The 21,889-nt window shown below is 47.7% G+C and overlaps 2 protein-coding genes and 1 non-coding gene across 14 annotated transcripts in view; 2 read left to right on the top strand and 1 right to left on the bottom strand.

The window, feature by feature from the left end:
- Positions 1–3,164, bottom strand: part of C7H10orf143 (chromosome 7 C10orf143 homolog) — a 55,340-nt gene extending 52,176 nt beyond the window's left edge. For 5 of the 9 annotated variants that reach the window (XR_012449585.1, XR_012449580.1, XR_012449586.1 and 2 more), the window contains exon 1: positions 1,781–2,356. Coding sequence is in view for 1 of the 9 variants with exons in the window: in XM_074078042.1 (XP_073934143.1) it covers positions 2,762–2,830 (69 nt within the window). In the remaining 8 variants the exon portion in view is untranslated. Of the gene's footprint in view, positions 1–1,780; positions 2,551–2,761 lie in introns of those variants that run through there. The other 4 variants (XR_012449582.1, XR_012449581.1, XR_012449583.1 and 1 more) reach the window with 4 other exon arrangements.
- Positions 3,165–3,325: 161 nt separating this feature from the next.
- The window catches only part of Glrx3 (glutaredoxin 3), a 49,173-nt gene continuing 30,609 nt past the window's right edge, over positions 3,326–21,889 (top strand). For 2 of the 4 annotated variants that reach the window (XR_012449578.1, XM_020167314.2), the window contains exon 1: positions 21,332–21,486. Coding sequence is in view for 1 of the 4 variants with exons in the window: in XM_020167314.2 (XP_020022903.1) it covers positions 21,398–21,486 (89 nt within the window). In the remaining 3 variants the exon portion in view is untranslated. Of the gene's footprint in view, positions 3,812–21,331; positions 21,487–21,611; positions 21,740–21,889 lie in introns of those variants that run through there. The other 2 variants (XM_074078040.1, XM_074078041.1) reach the window with 2 other exon arrangements.
- LOC141425342 (small nucleolar RNA SNORA51) lies at positions 5,991–6,122 on the top strand. The gene has a single exon (XR_012450402.1). It is a non-coding gene; the product is annotated as a small nucleolar RNA SNORA51 (small nucleolar RNA).

Here is a 21,889-nt window from a genome sequence, read left to right as displayed (position 1 = left end):
TCCAGTGCTTACAACCGTGCCTAGGACACAGCAGGTACTCAAAAGATGTCTCCCAAGGGAAGTGATCAACACAACTGATACGTAAGGGTTATACCTGTTACCACACTAGCCAACCTCACTAAAAGGAAACTTGGTGATGCAGAACCAGGACACTGTGTCATAGATGGTACCTGACTGGCTCTCCCAAGAATCACCTGCCAAGTGATTAGGGACAGGTCCTGGCTACAGCATTTCCTAAATTCTGCTGGTAATTGTAAACACAGTGACTGGGCTGTAAACATAAGTAGGCAACTAGTTGCAGTTCCTCAGTAAACAAATCTGGAGGTATGGAGGAGGGGGAGGACAGAGAACCTGGTACAAGAACCTATTTTATTGAATTCATTCAGTATTATTAGATCAAAGACTAGGACACAATACAATATAAATAAGAACTTTATCAAATTAACAGGCCATACACACCATGGCAATAAGATACCCAACTCATTATTCTTTAGTAACAGTCAGAAGTATTGCAACCTCAAGCTTCTCACTCAATTTTAGCAACACCAATCTGATAGATCATTTGAGGTTTCTTCCATTAAGCCTTCCCTGTTCTCTCTGATCAATAATGACCTGTGGTTTTCCATCGCTGACAGCCCTTGGAATCATACTTCTCATCATTTTATGATAGCCAATTTAGTCACCATGGGCCTCAGGTTTTAGTGCCAAGGCCACACATGGGAAGCTGAATAGCCCAACTTAAAAGAGGAGGCTCTGCAGACAGATGGCTGATGCTGATGTCCTGGCTCTATCACTTCCTAGCTGCATATCCTTAGGCCAATTGATGACCTTCTCTGCATCTCAGTTTCCTTGTTTGTAATATGGGAATGATGAAAGTTTGTTGCAAAATCCAGATAATCCATGTGATAACCACTCAATGACTAGCAGTATTTGCCACACCTCCATAAAAAGCTCCAAAGTCTTAGAAAACCCAGCAGGGCCTAACAAGAACTGCATTTTCTTCCAGTTCCTCATCAATCCTTTCTCCACATCCAGGGCACTGTCCTCCCAGGTGCTCAAGTTACAGCCAGGTGGTGCGGGATATCATCTTGGACTCCACCTGTTTTTTGGTTTTTTTTTTCTTTTTCTTTGCAGTATTAGAATTTGAACTCAGGACCTACACCTTGAGCCACTCCACCAGCCCTGTTCTGTGTTGGATTTTTTTCAAGATAGGGTTTTGTGAACTATTTGCCTGAGCTGGCTTCCAACCACGATCCTCCTGGGTAGCTAGGCATGTACCACAGCACCCAGCTGGACTTCACCTTTCACATTATCCTGCCAGGTGACTCACTCCACCAGAAGACTTGTCAGCTCCCCCCTCTGAAGTCTAGAGCAAGTGGACATGCTTTCCAATCACTGGTGCACGCCTCCACCCTTGCCTCCCAGCCTTTCACTCTGATCACCACCTTTCATTCCCACAGGGCAGGAAGCTCCTGAGATATCAGTATGACCATGTCCTCTGCTATTGCTTTCCTACTGTTTGGAACGCAAGTACTGTGCTTTGACAATGCAGATGAGAACACCCGGGGATGGTGTGAGGGAAGGAATCTAGGTACCTGGAGGGCTTTAGTCTGGGTGCCACCTGAGCTACACCTAATTTAGTTACCTTGGATTCTACCACACAGGACTAGCTCCCCTGTGCGGTGCAGGAGAATCAAATTCCCAAACTGTCTGAGCAAATGAGGTCTGAAGTCTCTGTAACAGAAGCTAACCTGTTATCCAGTAGTAAAATAACTGGTACCTGGGGCTTGGGTGTTTGCTGGAACAGGAACGTAAGTGGCACTGGCTGCTTCTTGGTCAGGCACTGGATGTTGAAGAAACACATGGTGCTGGGTAGAAAACTTGTCACTTTTGGGGGTAGGGAGCGCTGGGGGTTGAACCAGGGCCTTTGTGCATACTACTGACCTACACCTTAGGCCCCCCCCAGTTATTCTTTTATATTGTAAGCACATCTGAAAAGTGCGCTGCCTGCACTAAGTGGGAAGACGGATTCCGCAGTTAGAAAGCCTGTGGCTCTAAATGCAGCTAGAAAGAAGAAAGAAAGAAAGAAAGAAAAAAACGCTGGGCGTGCAGCTGCTCATTGCTGCTCTCCCCAAAGAACCATGACAAAAGCAGGAGTGAGTAAGAACTGGCCAATGCGCCGGTACAGCCATTCTAAAGGACGGCCGTTCTGCTCCAAGCCTCCAGGACTCTCAGCGTCCTACCGTGCTGACCTTTCCTCCTCTACGGCTTTCCCTCAGCCCAGGCCGGCGAAGCCCACGCATCCCTCAAGTCCCCCACAGAGGCCTTACCTACCATTGCCTCACTATTCCTCTCCTCTTACCCCCCATCTTCTGCTGGAGCCCTACACCCAAGCAGCACCCGCATGCTTCATGGCTGCACCCGGGAACCACGACGGCAGTGCGGGCAGCAGAACCTGACCCGGACACTGAGGACCCGAGGTCTCGCGAGGCGGCCCGCACATCTTTCAGAAGTCCCCGAGTTTACTGCTAGAGAGCACGCGCGCAAGCCGGCCAGCGAGGCCCGCGACACCCGTCTCTGCGCAGGCGCGGCCAGGGGCGGGGCGGGGCAGCGGCCCCAGCCCGCACGCTCCGCCCCAGCAGGTGTCATTCGACCCCGGGACCAGGCCGCTTCACAGGCTCCCCGAGACCCTGAGCTCGGTTAGGGCCCGCCCAGGGGCGTCGCCTTTCCCCGAACAAACGCCCCAGACCCCAGGGCTCACCGCATCCCCGGGAACCGGCAACTCCTCCGGCCTACGCCGTCGCCATCGGCCCAGCGCCAAGCTGTCCATGCGGCCTCAGGCGTCGCGCGGCCTCCAGTGCCCAGACGGAAGCCCGGCCTCCTGGCTCGCCACGCCCATTGCTCACGTGTCTACGGGGAGCCAATAAGGAGGCGGGAGGGGATGGCCCATGAGGAGCGCGTGACCCCTGCAAGGCAAGGGGGTTCAGTTAGGGGTACCGGAGACAAGATTCTTCTGGGGGCACCAGCGTTTTTAGGAGCTTGTGACTCTGCTGCAAGTCGCTGTTTCGTAAAGAGAAGCCGGCCTGTCGCTTCTCGGTTCACAGGGTCAGCGGTGAGCCCCGAGGGCCCACTTGTTTAGAATTCGCACGCTTCCACTACAACCTTTGGCTCCGCAAGAGGAACGCTTACCTTCCTCTCTTGTGATTGGCTGCTGAGCCGCTGATAGATAGCGCAGCAGGCCAATCGGCGTGGGCGAGGCTGCGGGGCTCTCTGGGAGTTGTGGTCTTGGGAGCCTTGGAAGCCTGTCTACTTCCGGGCAGTGGCAGCTGCTTGGGAAGGCGCGGTCGGAACCGGGTCTTCCGTAGCGAGTGTGCAGCTTTTGATGATTTTGATGGCTCCTCTACAGACTGGAGGTGCCAGGGAACGTCTCAAGGTCTGGGCTGCCGGGGCCCTCGGGCCGTGCAGAGGGAGAAGCCGAAGCCCAAAGAAGCAGGGGCGCGGGTAATCGAGGGCCTCGGCGCCAGGACGCTGGCCCCCCGTCCTCTAAACAGCGGGCCCACGTTTGTGCGAAAGGCCGTGGCACCTCGGGGACCGAGGTCACTGAATCATCTTGTCCTGGTCCCTTCTGCTCCAGTATCCCCCTCTATCCCACCGAAGATAGCCTGGCTTTCTGCATCCTGATAAAACGGCCAGTCCTTTGCCAGTAATTGGCTAGTGACGAGCACGTGCCCTGTTTGGGGCCAGTGAGAAGTACAGGTGGTCACTTGGAGCACAGTTCTGGGAAAGACTTTCCTGGTAAAGATGGAGATGGGTGAGTGGGATGCCGCCTTTTCCTGCTGTTGCCCAGGGTAAACTTCCTGGAACTGCTGCAGCCCTGACATCACCTTGAGGGCTGCTGGTGGGAACCTAGTGGAAAGTGGGAAGGCACCCAAGGCCGGCACAACTTGTGCTTCTGAGTCACCCAGCATTTGGCTAACAACTTCAGACTTGCCTGTAGTGACTCGGTGTGGCTTACCATTCCGCTGCAGTTGAAAGCAGCCTCTGTCACAAAGCTCTGTTCTTAACCATCAGGGTGAAATGCATGAAGTGGGAACTCAGGCTACTTGCTAAATGATCATAAGCGAAAAAGAGGCTCGCCTACCTCAGTTTCCTCACTTGTGAGATAATGGGGAACTGTGAGGTATTTATAAAGTAGTGAGAACAATGCCTGACACGAGCTACGCTCTCCATAAGGCACCATCGGTCACAATCCTATATTAGAAACTCGGGACTAAATTTGGTTTTGGAATTTGCAAATTTCTGAAATTTTTAAAAGGGCTGTGTATAGTACTGAGGGTGCAGCCCAGTGGTAGAGCACTTGCCTAACATGAATGAGGCCCTGGTTTTCATCCCCAGCACCGAAAATAATGAGAAAGGCAGTGTATACACTTTACTTTATGAAGCACTTGCATTGGGGTCAAGGGAAACACCCTATAATCAAGCATTATTTCTGTAGCACAAGTGGGGGAATGTTCACAAAGATTCTCCTGATTTGGCTCCAAACTCGGGGGGGGGGGGGGAGGCCGGGGAAGAGGAACCTAAGGATTTTCAGAACTGTGCATTTCAGAGTTGAAAGCTGTGGGCCTGACGACCCCCTCTTCTTTAGAAACTTCTCTACTTGCTATTTTGATTAGATGACTTGCTTTGTTATCCAGTTTCAATATCACCAGCCTTTGCACTTAAGGCTACTTAATCTTTTTATGTATTTATTTTGGTGGCACTGGGGTTTGAACTCAGGGCCTCACACTTGCTAAGCAGGTGCTCTACCACTGAGCCACTCTACCAGCTCTTTTTCATGATGGATTTATGTGCCTGGGGTTGGCTTTGAATGGTGATCCTCCTAATCTCTGCCTCCTGAGTAGCTAGGATTTCAGGCATGAGCTACCAGCAGGACTGTTTTACAGAAGTATCAACAGTGTTTTCCAAATGGAGTTCCAGTGATCTGATTGACATTTTTTTTTAATTACTGGGGTTTGAACTCAGGGCCTTATGCATACTAGGCAGGTGCCCTACCACTTGAGCCATGCCTCTAACATCTTTTGCTTTAGTGATGTTTTAGACACCAGCTCTTGTTTTTGCCACACTGGCTTTGGACCATCAGCCTTTTAGCTCTACCTCCCAACTAGCCAGGATCACAAGGGTGCACCATCACACCAGGCCTAATTGGTTTTTATTAGCAAGTCATGAACCAGCAGTATCCAGTGTACAAAACAGAAAGTTGAACTAATGAGACAGGAAGAAAAAAATGGAGAAAAACAGCAACAGTGAACAAATAACATATGGCTTCAAGATTACTTTCCTTATGGGAATGTAAATGAAAACTTGCAGGCTTGATGCAATTTGGCTTTCTATCTCCACTGATCTCTCAGAAAGTCAGATCTTACAAGCAGACAAGTTAGGTATCTGCTGGTGTGGAACCTTCCAATTAACCTAGCATATTTATTTAAATTCTCAATATCTTAATTTTGTTTTTCAATACTGGGGTTTAAATTCAGAGCTTCATGCTTGCTAGGCAAGTGCTCCAGCACTCCCAATCCCTTTGCTTTTTTAGTGTGTTTTCAGATAGGGTCTTGAGTTTTTGCCCAGCCTGGCAAGGATCCTCCTGTCTCTGCCACCTGAGTACCTGGGATTACAGGCATATACCACCAAACCCAGCCTGTTGGGTTATTTATTTATTTATTTTTTTTTTGGTGGCACTGCCTTTGAACTCAGGGTTTCATGCTTGCTAGGCAGGCATTCTTACTGCTTGAGCCACTCCACCAGCCCCCAGCCTGTTTTTGAGACAGGGTCTCACTGAATTTTTGCTTAGGCTGGCCTTGAACTTTGATCCTCTGGTCTCCACCTCTCAAGTTGCTGTGATTACAAATGTGCACAGCCAAAAAACTTTTTTAATGTTAAAAATAATATATAACATCCATAAAATGTTTTAAAGTGCTCATTTAAATATGTTTGGCCTCTTAGTGCTTACCACAGGCTGAGTTCTTACACTGGCTGTATTCAAAGAGGAGGCAAAGTAAACCTACCCCATATACACCTCAGCTCAGGTTCTGTGCCTAGACTGTATTGTGAATGGGGAGCCGAAAAAAAAAAGACATTTTTTTTGAAAATATGTTCACATAAATACATTAATTAGAAGAAAACAGGAAATTTTTTTTCTTTTTTGGTGGTATTTGGGTTTGAACTCAAGGCCTCAAGCTTGCTAGTTAGGTACTCTACCACTGAAGCCACTCTCCCAGCCCTGTTTTACTTTGGGTATTTTCAAGGTAGGGTCTCCTGAACTATTTGCCTGAGTCTGGCTTCAAACCTCAATTCTCCTGATTTCTGCCTCCTGAATAGCTAGGATTACTGGGGTGAGCCAGCTGACAATGAATTCTTGCATATGACACCAGAAAAAAGTAAGGAAAAATAGATGAGTTGGACCATATCAAAATTTAAAACATTTGTGTATTGAATGATAATAGAGTGAAAAGGCAACCCATGAAATAAAGAAAATATTTTCAAACCATGTATCTGATAAGGATTAATATCTAGAACTTATAAAGAATGCCTTCAAAGTAACATTAAGATTAAAAATGGACAAAGGGGAGTGGCTCAAGTGGTAGAGTGCCTACCTAGCAAATACAAGGCCCTGATCTGAGTTCAAAACCCAGTACTTCCCCCTCCCCCCAAGAAAAGGCTCTAAAAATGGAGTAAGGTGGATCATACCTGTAAACCTAACTACTCAGGAGGCAGAGATCAGGAGTATTGTGTTTGGAAGCCAGCCCCTAAAAAATAGTTCGCAAGACCCTATCTTGAAAATACCCAACACAAAAAAGGACTGGTGGAGTGGCTCATCTGGTAGAGCACCTACCTAGCAAGTGTGAGGCCCTGAGTTCAAACCCCAGTACTGCAATAAATATAAAAATGGACCAAGGTCTTGATGCTTCTCAAAAATATACACAAATGGCCAAAAAGCCTGAGATCGCTGACTTCGTGTTATCAGGAACAATGCAAACCGAAACCATTTTGACACACCACTTAACATCCATTAGGATGGCTACTATCCAAAGAAAAAGAAAGCTGGTGTGGCGGTGTGTGCCTGTCAGCCCAACATGCGGGAGGATGGCACATTTGAAGCCAGCATGGGCTACACCGCATGGAGATAGGAAATCGGAGATGTGCACTGTTGGTGGGGATGGGAAATGCTGCAGTCACTCCTGAAAACAGTATGTTTCCTCAAAAAGTTAAAAATAAATTACCATATGAGTCAGCAGTTCTCCTTCCGGGTATACAGAGAGTCATGAAAAGCAGGGACACCCGTGTTCATAACAGCAGTTTCCACAGTATCCAAAATGTGGAAGCAACCCACGCATCCACCAGTGGGTGAATGAGCACACAAAATGTGGTCTACCCACACACTCAATTATTCTGCCTTAAAGGGAAGGAAATGCCAACACATGCTACAGTGTGGGTGGACTTGAAGACATTTATACTAAGTGAAATAAGCCAGGCACAAAAAGTCAGATACTCAGGTTCCACTTTAAGTTGCCTAGAACAGTCAAGTTCATGAAGACAGACAGTAGAATGAGTAGCAAGAGCTGGGAGAGGGATGCTGGGAGTTAGTGTTTGGTGTGGAGGGTTTGGGTTTAGAGAGATGAGTAGCTCTGGAGATGAACAGTGGTTAGATTGCTCAATGTTGTGAATGTGCTTAAAAATGGTTAAGATGAGCCAAGCACAGTGACACACAGCTGTAATCCTAGCACTCTACTGAGGAAGGAGGATTGGGAGTTCTAGACCAACTTGGGCTACATAGCAAGAACATATGTCAAAAAAAAAAGTTGAAGACAATAAAAATACCTTATTAAATCAGAAGTATTTCTCTGTGCATTGCTGACTCGTCTTGCACACCACCTTCAGAGGAAGTGGCTCCCAGGAGGAAGGTGACTATCATTCTGATTTGCTCTCAATTTCTAGCACCTGGCCAAGATTCTCTAATGGCTAGATCACCTTCCTCTTTTCAGTGTTTGAAAGTGGGATGATAATGATGGCGCCTGCCTCTGTGGCATGCCTTCTGCTCTAAGTGATGTTAGAAATGCCATTCTCAAAGGATGATCAAAAAAACACGCAGGAGTCTCTCAGCAAGGCAAAAAGAAAAGTTTTACTTCTGCAAAGGGTACCGCCTCAGACCACAGTCTGATAGGCAGAACACACTGAGCAGGGAGTCAGCTCAGTTTTTATCTCTTTGCCTCTCACCCTGATGGACGGGTTTGGGTTCACAATCTTCCTGATTGGTTACTTAGAAAAGGGGGCACATGGGGTAAGGGGGACCTTGAAGCAGGGAAAACAAGATAATTCTTTTGGGCAATATTCATCTTTAAGCAAGAGTTTGAGATTAGGACATCTAGGATAAACAGCTCTTTGATCTCAAGAACCTTGCAAGGTCAAGCAACATTTCACAAAACACGTGAGCAGCAATTTGGGGAGGTTAGCTGGCATCTACACAGTGATAGAGACATTAACTCCTTTGACAGAAAAGACTGACTTTAGTTGGTTCTCACACTGAGACCCCCTGAGTACCAAGCACTCTATCTGGTGAGCTCTCTGCTAATGGCAGTTGCTGTAACCATGTCTAGCTTTTCCCCAGCTGAGCACTGGGCCACAAGGCATCCAGGAAGTTTCCAGAGAGAGATGATTTGATTATGGCTCTAGTACTCAATTGGTGAGCAAGCTGGGGTGATGCTCATTCTCAGCCTGGTTCCCTCGTCTATAAAATAGGAATAAAATCACTCCTGTCACTTGCTTGCAGAGAAGTCGGTGCTTGAAACGTTGGCTGCTGATTTGCTCATATAGCAGACTCAGGTCAGCCTGGCTGAGGGGAGGGTGTGTGGGGGGGGCCCAGGCTGGCCTCAAACTCATGATCCTCCTGTGTCTGCCTCCTGAGTGCTGAGGTTACAGGCAAGTGTCACTATGCCTGCCTCAGGGAATAGCTTTCTGAAATGAGTCTTGGCTACAAACAGAAAGGGCTTTTGCCTCCCTACAGGTCTGGCAGATTGTTGCCTCCCCCCAGGCCCTGGCCCCCACTCTCCAGCCTGGAGCTGGCTGGGTCCTGGGTGAGCCAGGCTCCGCTTCATCCTCTGTGACATGGCTCAAAGTCCAGTCAATGTCTGGCTCTTTCACAGTCCTTCCCTTTAGGGCACAGAGCTACTCCCCTCCTGCTCCTGACACCTGACCTTCCAGAGAATAATCTACCTGTTTTCTACCCTGCCATCCACACTTGCTCTTCTGCACCTGTCAAGGGTGCTTGAGAGATCCATGTTTATGTCTGCATCCAGAACCCAGCACGGGCGGGACCCTGCATGGGTGCTCAGCACAGGCTGAATGAATGGGTTGTGCCATATCTGGAGGGCAGCCAAGAGAGAGTGCCGCCGCCCTCCTGTCCCCTCTACAGCTGCTGGTGGCTAAGGTGGTGAGGTTCCAAAAAGCAAACACAGGGTGGGCTTGTAAATGGGAAAGCAGAACAATGAGACTGTACAGGCCACCTTGGTCTACTTTTATTATTTATTGTTTTGTTTTTTGAGACAGGGTCTTCCTATGTAGCTCAGTCTAACCTCAAACTCACAATCCTCCTGCCATTGCCTTCCCAGTGCGCGGATCATAGGCATATCCACCATGCCTGGCTCCATGGTCCACTTCTTGTCTTTATAATTGTGTCTTAAGTTTATAGGTTTACATCAAAAGCTTGCTAAAGATAGCTGGTTAGGGGCTGGAGGTGTGGCTCAAGCTATAGAGTGCCTGCCTAGCAAGAGCAAAACCCTGAGTTCAAACCCCAGTACTGCCACCCCCACGAAAAAAAGAAGAGATAGCTGGTTAAGATTGTCCCCAGGGGCCCCAATCTTTCCTGTCTCTCTTTAGCTGTGTCCTCTCACTGTGGACAGGGCGATTGCTCCATCCAAAGAGAGTTGGATCTGGATGGTGTCCTTATCACCAGGACACCCAAGGGAGGGTGCTTATGTTGGAGAGGCTCGTGGTTTTGTTCCAGTGTCATTTGAGCTTAGGCTGTGCTTTCGTTTATGGCAAGACTCAATACAAGACTGCTGTATGCAATCTGTCTAATAATCCAGGAATACTTCATTGAGGGAAAAACCCTGATTTTCAACTTTCATGTAGACTTTTGTGATGTAAGCTATCCCTGACTTTGTAAATGTACTCTGTAAGATGACTAAAACAGGTCAGTGTTGAATGTCGCCAGTCTTTATGAGTTGGAGATTTATGTGGTCTGCATAACGTATGTGCCCACACCCATCCCATAATGTAAATACTTGCTACACACAGAAGATAGGCTTCTATATACTGTCACTGTGCGTTTTCTTCACAGGTGCTATAGATAAATGAAAATACTAACACCCCAAATGTGCCTCCCAAACTGTAGCTTCATGTTTGAGTGGAACATGTTCATTGTATCTCATTTTCCAATGTACTCTGCTTCTAAAAGCCTGGTAATATTTGTTAAATGCTCCATGCCAGCGTGCTTTCTACGTTGTTGTCTCAACAACAGATGGAAACTTTAGCGAGATGTTTTATATCTCATCCTGAATTTTTTTATTTTCAAGTGTATGAAGTCACATTGGTTACATTTGCTAATCCATTTTTGGCATTTGTTTTCATATAAATTATAGGATGTTTTTGCCCTTCAGCTCTCACAACCTCATAAGGAGAAAACCCCCAGCATGTGGAAATATGACTGAGGCTACATTAGTGCGTGGGTTGGAAATAATAAGGATTATAAATGACTCGTCAGGTGTGGAAATCAGAGGAGAAGTAAAAACGCTTGCTCTCTACACACAGCCGAAGGAAGGCACCACGAAAGATATATTACTACTTGCCTTCTTTTTATTTCTAAGGGAGTTTTTATTAACCCCTTTTTATCAATCAAAATAAATTGACTGCCAGTGAGTGCAATATTTCCTGACTATTTGAAATTATAAAACAAAAGCAGAGACATGCAAACTCCCACACCCCATCTCCGGTAAATAAGAGATTGGACCCTTCCAAAGGGATTGCTAAATAGTGTTAAGGATTTTTACAGCCATTCAAACAAACAAACAAAAAACCAGAACATTTCACTTACAGAGAAGACCAGGCCTTGCGGCTCATCTGGAATTCCAGTTCCCCCACCCGCTGTGCTAGTGACCAGGTATTCCACAGCGTTGTTGTTTAATATTTATGCCCTATCGTAAAAGGACATCTCTGTAGGGTAAACATAGTTATGGCCAATAATAACGGGGTTCTGGATAAGGAATGATATAATAACCTGATTCAAGAGGAGAGAACACTGGGTATCCAGGAATACATCTATGAATCACTTCCTCAAGAGAGATCTGGCCACTTGTAGTGTCACTGTGATGTAGTAATTTAGAGTGTATGGAAATTAGAAAGTGAAGATGTCCACCAAATTGGTGACAGCCTCTCTCTCATTCCCGACCAATCTAGGAAGAAGGTCAGGGTGCTTGGAACAATAGGAGTAACAGTGGTTTAGAAGATGGGGTCTGGCTGGGTGCAGTTTTGCATGCCTGTAACCTCAGCACTTGGGCAGCTGAGACAGGAGGATTGAGAGTTTGAGGCCAGTTTGTGCTATAAAGCAAGATTCTGTCTCTAACTAACTAACTAACTAACTAGATAAGTGAGGCTCCCAAAGGTAGAAGCTAAGGTGGGTGTCAGGCACTGAAGACCCTCTAGGCAACTCTTTGCCCTGCTATCAGCCCCTACTGCAGCTGCTGCTTGCCAGTCAGACTTCCTGTGGGCTCGGTGGCTGGCAGAGCTGTTGCTGTCCTGTCTGTGCAGTCAGGCTCATTTGGGGTCCTACCACTTTGTCTCTTTTCCTAGAAAGGTCATTGTCTCCCTGGATCTCCTGTTACTGATTTATTTATTTTTAGTTGTTTCAACAGTTGTGTGCTGAAAAATGAGTGTATGTTATAGCTGGAAAGTCCAGCAGTCATGTTGCTACTGACATGTTTAAATGCAGTATTCCTTCTGATGGCGGAGCCTATTTCCTATGAACGATCAAGCAGTGGATACACCCTTAGACTCAGGTTCATCATGGAGCCACCATCAAGTTTTTGCTTACTGTCATGACATTAGTGACTCTACTGTGAGAGTATTGCTTACTGTCTCACTGATTCATTTAGACATACTTCCTGGCCACAGGAGTCTCTGCATCCCTTAAAATGTGATGGTTTGCTTTTTTCCTTTCCTTTTCATTTGTTTTGTTCTAGAAGAAGAAACTTAAAGTCAGCAATGGCTTCACAGAAAAATCATCCTAGCCATTTAAACTCAAGGTGGGAAATCCAGGCTAGAGACATCCACCTATGATTGCTTTCAGAAGAGTGAAGCAATCCAAATGCCTCTGTGTCACTGGGTTGCTTCCTGCCTCCCTGAGCTGCCTGAGCTTCCATTAGAGTGATGGTCACACTGCTGTGGAGGATCCTGAGCTGGATGAGGACAGGGAGGCCAGGGACCACACATTCGGCCCACCCTGCCACTGGATGCCACACCTGTCATTTGTGATGGGCCAGCCCAGGATGACAACTCTGGAGAGATGCCGGAACAATAATACTTATTTGGTGTTCCTTTTCCTACACCCAAGGGAAAATGTCCCTGTTCTCTTTTAGAGATAGAGACTGGGGAGGAAACCCTTTGTAGATGTGGCAGACATTTGAGGAATTTTAACAACTGAGATTGTGATCATCAATTCAATTGAATGTAAGTGGAGGGGCTGGAGGTGTGGCTCAAGTGGCAGAGCACCTGGCTAGTAAGTGCAGATCCCTGAGTTCAAACCCTGGTATCACACACACACACAGTCCATTAGTGAATTCATTTTCCAGGCTGGGATAGCATCTGCTATACAGCAGAGGACCAGCAACTGTGTTCTGTGTCCTGTGGCCACAGAGGAGCTGTGTGTGCGTGGTCCCAGTGTTTCCCAGGCCTCTCTACCCTGAATCCTTCTGCAGGGCTGAGTATACCTAGTGCCTGCAGACCACTCCATAGCTTCACTCTGGGAAGTGGCACCTCTATAACCAGGCAGCTGCAAGAGAGTGCAAAGGCCAGCAGGAGAGAGGACATGTGTGCTCACATTGTATAGGTAGGCCCTGTGTCTGAAGAGTCCTGGTAGAGATGTGAGCACTTGAGCCATGCAGCCTGAGTTTGACTGACTACAATGTCTTTAGCTAGATCTTTAAAGAATTACTTCTGATTTTACAAGCTGTGTCAGTTAGCTTTTCATTGCTGTGGCAAATACCTGAGAGAAAAATTTAAAGGAGGAAGATTTATTTTGGCTCCTGTTTTCAGTTCATAGTCAGCCAGATCCATTGCTGTGAGGGAAGGTCATGCCAAACCACAGTTGCTCAGTTCATGGTAGCCAGGAAGCAGAAAGACAGAAACAAAGAGAGAGGCTGGGAAAAGGTAAGTCTTTCCAGGGCACACCCCTGCTGACCCACTTTCTCTAAGTAGGCCCACCTCCTGATAAGACCATTATATTACAAATTAATTAAGGGATTAATCCACTGATTAGGACAGAGCCTTCACGGTCCAGTCTTTTCCCCAAAGCCCATCAGCTGGCAGCCATGCACCTAAACACGAGTCTTCTGGGGACATCTCATATTCATAATATGAAGTTTTGTCTGTGACACAAGGCAGGCTCATCTGTGCCCTTAGTTTCTTAGACAAGAAAAGGAATCACAAAGAAGAGCTTGGAGAGCAAATGCACACACAGCACTGTTTACACGTAAAACATTTGGGCTCAAAAAGTGGAGGATATGCAGCTGCATGTGGTGATTCCGTGTGCTCAGTGCCAGAGAATGCCATGGAACATGTATCTGGGGTGATCACATGGGACTGGACACCTGATAAGTAATGATGCACCTGTAGAAGAATATGTGAGTTGTCACCTGCAGAGAGTTCTTCCTTCTCTCTCTCCCCTGCCCTCCTCTACTAGCATGCTTTCATTTGCACAGTCCAGACTTGGTGACATTTATGGCATCTCAAACACACAGGGCAGGGGGAGGTGTTCAAACTTTGCAGGTTGGGGGAGGGAAGGCAATCAGCAGAGCCTCCACAGAGGCAGTGTCAGTTTGTGTTCATTCGCAGTTTGTAGTCTCTCTAGGTTGAATAAAGAAACCACTCAACAAAGCGGCTTCTCTTGGTCTCACGCCTGGAGAGGTGGCTGATGCCACCTGCAGCCTGGAAACTGACTCTACAACCACCCAGCTCCCTGCTGGTCCCTGGTGGGAGAGGAGATGAGAATTCATGCAGGGGATGGAAAATGGGTGGTTAACTCCCAAGCTGGGGCTTTTCCTGATAAATTGCAAACAACTAAAATATGCTTAAAATTATTTTAAAGAATTTTTTTGGGACTACAGTAATCAGGTTAAGATTTATGAGCTAGGCTTTTTACACAGGCATTCCTTCTAGAGTGTGTCTTCTGCGACATGATCACATTTTTTTTTTTTTTTCCTGGATAGCAGCCCCACAGCATTCAACTGAAAGCTAGCCAAAGGTAGAGCTAGATTAGGTTAGTGGATGCAGGCTTCTTCAGCTCATCCTGTCTTCTTAGGGGAAACCAGATTACTGTGGAGTCATCAGATAATACATACTTCTGAAAAGGAATGGAATGTATTTTTATTGGCAGAGCCAAGATGAAGTATGTCTTGAAATCTGCTTTACAAATAAACTTGCACATAAATTGTCCATTCACTGCTTGGAAATCTTTTTTTTCACATTTGAGGAGCTGTCAGAGGTCCCTAATAAACAGTGAGTCTTATTTAGTTTACTGGATATGTAATTCTTCTTTTCTTTGAAAATAATTATTTTTCAAGCAAGTGCAGCAAAAATACAACCAATAAAAATTCAGCTATGACAGCATAAACAACCTTTATAGCAAGCATATACATGGAGTTCCTCCCATGAACATAGCTTCTGGTAAGGAGGAGAACATGGAAAATTGGCTGACTTGTTCCCTAGATCATGTTCCCATTCCTTGGGGGCGAGAGAGGAAACCTCCAAGCCCCTTTCCCTTTCCGTATCCCAGGCTGATCCCTGGTTACCAGAGACTTAGGCAGAGGGCCCCAATTGTCAGGGCAATCCTTGGGCTAAGGAGAAGGAGGGGCTGGATACTTGGTTGGACCCAGTGTCCAGTTTATTAACGTGGTTTAGTGAGGCCCCTTCCCAAGGCCCATCCTTGGTGCCAAGCAGCCATAGAGGGAAGGGTGGACAGGGGCCAGTGGAAGGCCATGTACCTTTGGGTTGCCTGACTGTGGGTCTAGGCCAACTGTCCATGGGGAGAGCTGTGCCTGCGGGTGGCAGTGTTGGGCGCTGAGACAAGGGCTTAATTTAGGAGAATGCTGTCCATGATTCTGCTCTGTGTTGGGTCAACCGAGTCCAGTAGTCCAGGGCTTGCAGGGAGGTGTGTTTGTTCTGGTCCTTCCCAGCTCTGGGCTTAGGCTGAAGTCACTATACTGCTGGCCACAGCATAGCCTAAACCTGAGCCCTAGCGGGCAGCATGAGGGGCTGTGCCCCCTGAGCCAGGTGGTCTGCAGGCTTCTCCCAGGGAGCTCTGTGTTAGCAAGTTCTCAGAAGAAGTGCCAGGGCTCATTTATGCTTTTATAGTAGCTCCGAAGATGTTATCACAGCTTGAGAACTGAAATTAAAATATGTATCCTTCAGGTGCAAATCTACTGTACTTACAGCTTTACTGTTTCTCTGCAGGGGGCTCCATTAATCTTGCACCAGAGAAATTCCTAAGGAAATTAATTCCCTCCAGTTGGGGTTATTCTCAACTGGTCTTTGGGGGCGGAGTAATTGGGATTTAAGAGTCTCTCTTAAAAGAAGGGAAACCTTGGCCGTTTTGCTTGAATAACAACACTTTTTAATGCTGTGCTGTCTTAAGTTCTTTCCCTGAAGTACCCACCCCCTTTGTGTGTCTCAGCTTCTCCCAGTCACATGGGAGTTGGACTCCCGGTCTTCATTAAGTTAACCAAGTTATGTTCCTCTGCAGGACAGGTTATTTGTGTCCACATCGTACCCAGCACTGTGCTTACTGAAAGTTCATGGTTAAAATTTGTACCACTGTGCCTGTTTAGGAGCTGTTGTTACCCAGCAGAATAATCACACATCCCACACCCCCTCCACACACACCCACACACACACATGCACACACATGCACACGCCATACCACATATACACACACCTGCACACACACATAAATACACACCTATGTACATGTACCTTTAAAACAGTTGATTTGCAGACATGAAGTGTGAGATTCCTTTGTTGCCAGAAAGCCTAGGCACCCCCTGCTTACCTTCCACTGGAGGTTCGGTTCTCCCAGACCAGGTCTTTGGCCCCCCTGGCCCAGAGCTCCAGGCCCTGGTCCATATGCTCTGGGCTCCTGAACTGCCACAGAGCACCCTGGGGCAGCTTAATTGTTCCACCTTAAGTTTCCTGCTATGCTGCCTCAAGTTCTTTCTGGGTTCGGTCAAGGGCAGGACCAGCAGCTCAGAAAGTGACGCCTGCCAAGAGGACTTTGACGGCTCCTCTGGATTCCCAGGTGGGACCCCCAGCCCCCAAGTGGGCATGTGACACTGCTGAATGGTGCTTATACATGGGGTCAGCAGAGTGTCAGTGCCCAGAATGAACCCATGTGGACATGGCCAAAATCAGTGCCAATCTCTTGCTTTCCTACATTTGAAGTTTGGGGCACTTACAGGGCACAGGGGAAACCTGCAACAGGCCCAAAGCACACCATATGGAAATAGCCAGTGTTTCCCTCAAGGGCCCTAACATCACTGCACTCCCCCAAGCAGCAGTGGGCGAGAAGAGCTTGAGGGATGAAGCAGGGAGTCTGGCCACTGCCCTCCCCTGTTGTGGGTATGGGCATACATAAACTGGGGTGGGGTGGAGTGAGCAGGGATGACTTTCGCCCCTTCAGCTCCAGGAATCCTGAGTAAGAAATATGGACTCTGTTTAAGTGCTTTGGAAAGATGAGAAGCTCTACCCACCTGCCAACGTATACCTGTACACATCTGTTACTTGGGTGCACCAGCTCCCCAAAATGCAGCTTGTCTCAGGGCTGAGTGTGGTCTTTGCTGCTGACATGAGAGCGTTTTGTAGCCAAGAAGTCATTCTTGCTCTTCCCCGGGTCTGTTAATATCAGTGGTGATAACTATGGAAAAGGCTGGGGCAGGATAGGAACTGTTAGCCAGGACCTTTTGTAGTAATTTCCCTGAAGTAGAAAGTCTGCTGCTATATGCTACTTCCAGCAAATTCCATTTAAAGGAGAAATCAGGATTTATAAAACTGGATGTGTGAGGAGTGATTACTCTTTTTCTGTTAAATATTCACAATAACACATCACCTCCCTGCACTACAATTTCATTATTTTTATGTTGCAAAGGCAGTCCACACTCTGAAAACATGCAGAAGACACAAAGAAGTGGGTCAGTGAAGAGAGAAGGGCCTCCCTTAAGCACGCTTGCTTTTACTCTGTGGGCATGGCTTTCTGGAGACCTTTTCTATGCCACCTTCAGCTAGTTTATATATTTTGTTTACATATAATTCTTTCTCTTTTCTTTCTTTCTTTCTTTTTTTTTTTTTTGAGACAGCGTTGCACTGAGTGGCTCAGGCTGGCTTTGAACTGGTGATCCTCCTGCCTCTACCTCCCTAGTCCTGGGATTATAGGCAATAGCCACTACATATTTATCTGTATATAATTCTGTGCTTAAAAGTGGCAATTGGAAGCCGGGTGCTGCTGGCTCCCGCCCGCCTGTAATCCTAGCTACTCAGGAGGTAGAGATCAGGAGGATTATGGTTTGAGGCCCATGAGGGAAAATAATATGCAAGATCCTATCTGGAGAAAACCCATCACAAAAAAGGACCGGTGGAGTGGCTCAAGATATAGGTCCTGAATTGCAACTCCAGTACTGCAAAAACAAAAGACAATTGGAGAAGGAATCCTGTTTTTACAACATGATCTCATTCCCCATTGCATTCCCCACGGTAGTCTCTAAGGCTTTATTGCATTTTTTTGTTGTTTTCTATCAACCAAAATTTTTATTTTAAAATCATTGTAGAGCCAGGTGTGGTTGCAGACATTTGTAATTTCACCTACTTGGGAGGTAAAGGCAGGAGGATCTCATCCCAGCTCTGCTCCAGCTAAAAACACACTAAAAAGAAAAGGACTGGGGGTGAGGCTCAAGTGGTAGAAGGCCTGCCTAGCAAGTGCAAGGCCCTAAGTTCAAGCCCCAGTACTGAAAAAAGAATTTGTAGATTCATATGCATGTGTTAAAAAAATAATAGAAACAGTGTACACTTTCACCCAATTCTAACACTTTGCTAAAGGAAACTGCAATCCAGTATTGTAACTAGGAAGTTAATATTTGCACACAACCCATGTGCCTTTTTTGGATGCAACTTTGTATTTGTTTGCTACATAACCCTACTTCATAGTTAGGTACCTAGCACCATAGCCAAGAAATAAACAGTTCCTCATTGTTTCTCCTGTTCCATTTTGAACAATATAATTTGCATTTTTAGTGGCATCTCTTCTCAAGGTGAGGCACTTGTGAAACAGGGCATCTATGGCTGCTTTTAATCAACTAGAATAGCAATGCCAACAGAAGATACACAATGAGCTACCTGTAAGAGTTGCCTATGTAATTTTAAATGCCCTAGTAAACAGTAGGAGGTGTGACTCAAGTGCTAGAGAGACTGCCCTAGCAAAGTGTGAGGCCCTGAGTTCAAACCCTAGTACCACCAAAAGAAAAATTTTATTAAAGTGCCCCAGTACATAGGTTTTAAAAAGAGGTATATTTAATTTCCAGTGTATTCAATATTATCATTTAACATGTAATCAATATGGAAATTGTCAGTGATATGGTACATTCCCTTTTTATACAGTCTTTAAAATTAGGCCACCTTAGTTCTCTTCCAGAGGTGGGCAGGGAGCAGGGACCAGGGTTCTGTGTTGCCTATGAAGTCACTAGGAAGGAGACACTTTGCTTTCTGAGAACACAGCCCCTGGAGGAGGCAAGCCCAGCTTAGACATAAATGCATCCATTGCAGAAGCAAGCGCAGTGTGCCCTGGGACATTCAGCCTGCAGAGAAGGTCCTATAAGGACTTGACTCAGAGCCCAGCCAGAGCAGGAAGACCAGGAAAGAGGCGCCCAGACGGTCCAGTGGGAGCCATCGTGCTCTGTGAAATGGGAACAGCAGAGCAGAGGAGCTGAGGAGGGAAGGCCTGCTGTGGCTTCGAGACACTCTATAAGAGACAGCCTCCTTCCACAGAAGATGGATGCTGGGCTCTGGGGAGCAGGGAAGGGTTCTGGGCTTGCTGTTTGAGGTTTCCTTGGAGACTGACGAACCTAAAGAATGGAGGAAATGACCCAGGCCAGAGTGTATGGGAAGCACGGGAAGGGAGTGCCGAAGACCTCTGGAGGGTCACCATGACGGGAGACCAAAGAAAGTCAGAGAAGCCAAGAAGGCCAGAGGCAAGAGGGACCTGGAGGCCAGGAGGTCCGAGTGGGAGGAATGCAGGGGTCCTGGAAAGGGGCTCTGTGATGCTCAGAGGCAATGGGGCCACCTAAGGCCTTGCTGCACCAGGGTCATAATGGGTAATGGATCCCCTAAGGGCTATGACAAGGGGTGGCACTTCGGGGATGAGGTGTTATCTGGGCTGGGCTGGACACATGACTGGCCGGGGTTCAGCTCCTCCAGGACTGAGCTGAAATGCCCTTTCAGTGTTAGGATTCAGAGATGGCCTCCCCTCTCTTGTACTTCCCACCTTTTTTTTTTTTAATTTTTATTTTTTTATTATTGGTATATGCATACAATGCTTGGGTCATTTCTCCCCCCTGCCCCCACCCCCTCCCTTACCACCCACTCCGCCCCCTCCCTCTCCCCCCAACCCCCTCGATACCCGGCAAAAACTATTTTGCCCTTATTTCTAATTTTGTTGAAGAGAGAGTATAGGCAACTATAGGAAGGAACAAGGGTTTTTGCTGATTGAGATAAGGATAGCTATACAGGGAGTTGACTCACATTAATTTCCTGTGTGTGTGTGTTAATTCTTTTTTTTTTTTTCATTTTTCTTTTATTATTCATATGTGCATACAAGGCTTGGTTCATTTCTCCCCCCTGCCCCCACCCCCTCCCTTACCACCCACTCCACCCCCTCCCGCTCCCCCCCTCAATACCCAGCAGAAACTATTTTGCCCATATCTCTAATTTTGTTGTAGAGAGAGTATAAGCAATAATAGGAAGGAACAAGGGGTTTTGCTGGTTGAGATAAGGATAGCTATACAGGGCATTGACTCACATTGATTTCCTGTGCGTGGGTGTTACCTTCTAGGTTAATTCTTTTTGATCTAACCTTTTCTCTAGTTCCTGGTCCCCTTTTCCTATTGGTCTCAGTTGCTTTTAAGGTATCTGCTTTAGTTTCTCTGCATTAAGGGCAACAAATGCTAGCTAATTTTTTAGGCGTCTTACCTATCCTCACCCCTCCCTTGTGTGCTCTCGCTTTTATCATGTGCTCATAGTCCAATCCCCTTGTTGTGTTTGCCCTTGATCTAATGTCCACATATGAGGGAGAACATACGATTTTTGGTCTTTTGGGCCAGGCTAACCTCACTCAGAATGATGTTCTCCAATTCCATCCATTTACCAGCGAATGATAACATTTCGTTTTTCTTCATGGTTGCATAAAATTCCATTGTGTATAGATACCACATTTTCTTAATCCATTCATCAGTGGTGGGGCATCTTGGCTGTTTCCATAACTTGGCTATTGTGAATAGTGCCGCAATAAACATGGATGTGCAGGTGCCTCTGGAGTAACAGTCTTTTGGGTATATCCCCAAGAGTGGTATTGCTGGATCAAATGGTAGATTGATGTCCAGCTTTTTATGTACTTCCCACCTTTATGCCTGTTTTTTACCCTTCCCCACCATACTCCCTCTCTGGTTCTGTCGCGCACACAACTTCCTGCTATTACAGATTGTGGGGCTTGGTCCAGAAACGTGTATGAGCTGCAGGGGAAGGTCCACAACCAGGATCCGGGACAGTCAGAACCCCCCATAGCCTGGAGCCCATGCAGGACCCGGACAGCCAGGAACCCCGAGCTCCCATCCCATGAGACCAGAACAGCCGTCAGCTCCCGAGTGCACAGGCGCCGCCGGAGGACTTCCTGGTAACTGCAGCGCCGGCCTGGGGGCGGAGCGTCGCGGAGAGGGCGGAGTCATGGGCGGGGCCTATGCGCACGCAGCCACCCTGCGCGTCGGCCCCGCCCCATCGAGCCGCCCGCGCTCGACTGCTTCCGTCTGGCGGCTGCAGCATGGCGGCGGGGGCGGCTGAGGCGGTCGCGGAGGTGGTGGAGGTCGGCTCGGCGGGGCAGTTTGAGGAGCTGCTGCGCCTCAAAGCCAAGTAAGCGGGGCGGCGAGCGGCGGGACGGAGGAAAAAGGGAGAGAAGAAAAAAGAAGGGGCGGGCCGACCGGCAGGGCGCGCCGGGCGGGCGGGCAGACGGGGCAGGCGGGCAGTCGGCCCGGCTCCTTGGTGTCCCCGTGGGCTTGGGCCTTGGGGACCCGCCTGGCGCCGCCCTGCAGATCTCCAGAGCCAGAAGGACTGGTCCGACCGCGGTCTCGTCCCGGAATGGCCAGCAGGGCGGGAGGCCGACGAGGTGGGTCCCGACAGCGGCCACATCCGGGACCGACCCCGCCAGGGCCGCCCGCCTGGCCGGTTGGGCGACCGGCAGCGCACGGCCGTGTAGTGACTCAGCTGGGCGGGGGCGCGGGGATGGGAGACCGGGCCCCCTGCTTCCCCACCCGCC

Source organism: Castor canadensis, chromosome 7 (assembly GCF_047511655.1).
Source record: "Castor canadensis chromosome 7, mCasCan1.hap1v2, whole genome shotgun sequence".
Classification (NCBI taxonomy): domain Eukaryota; kingdom Metazoa; phylum Chordata; class Mammalia; order Rodentia; family Castoridae; genus Castor; species Castor canadensis.
The sequence above is the reverse complement of the archived record's forward strand: the minus strand, read 5'-3'. Positions and strand labels throughout refer to the sequence as shown.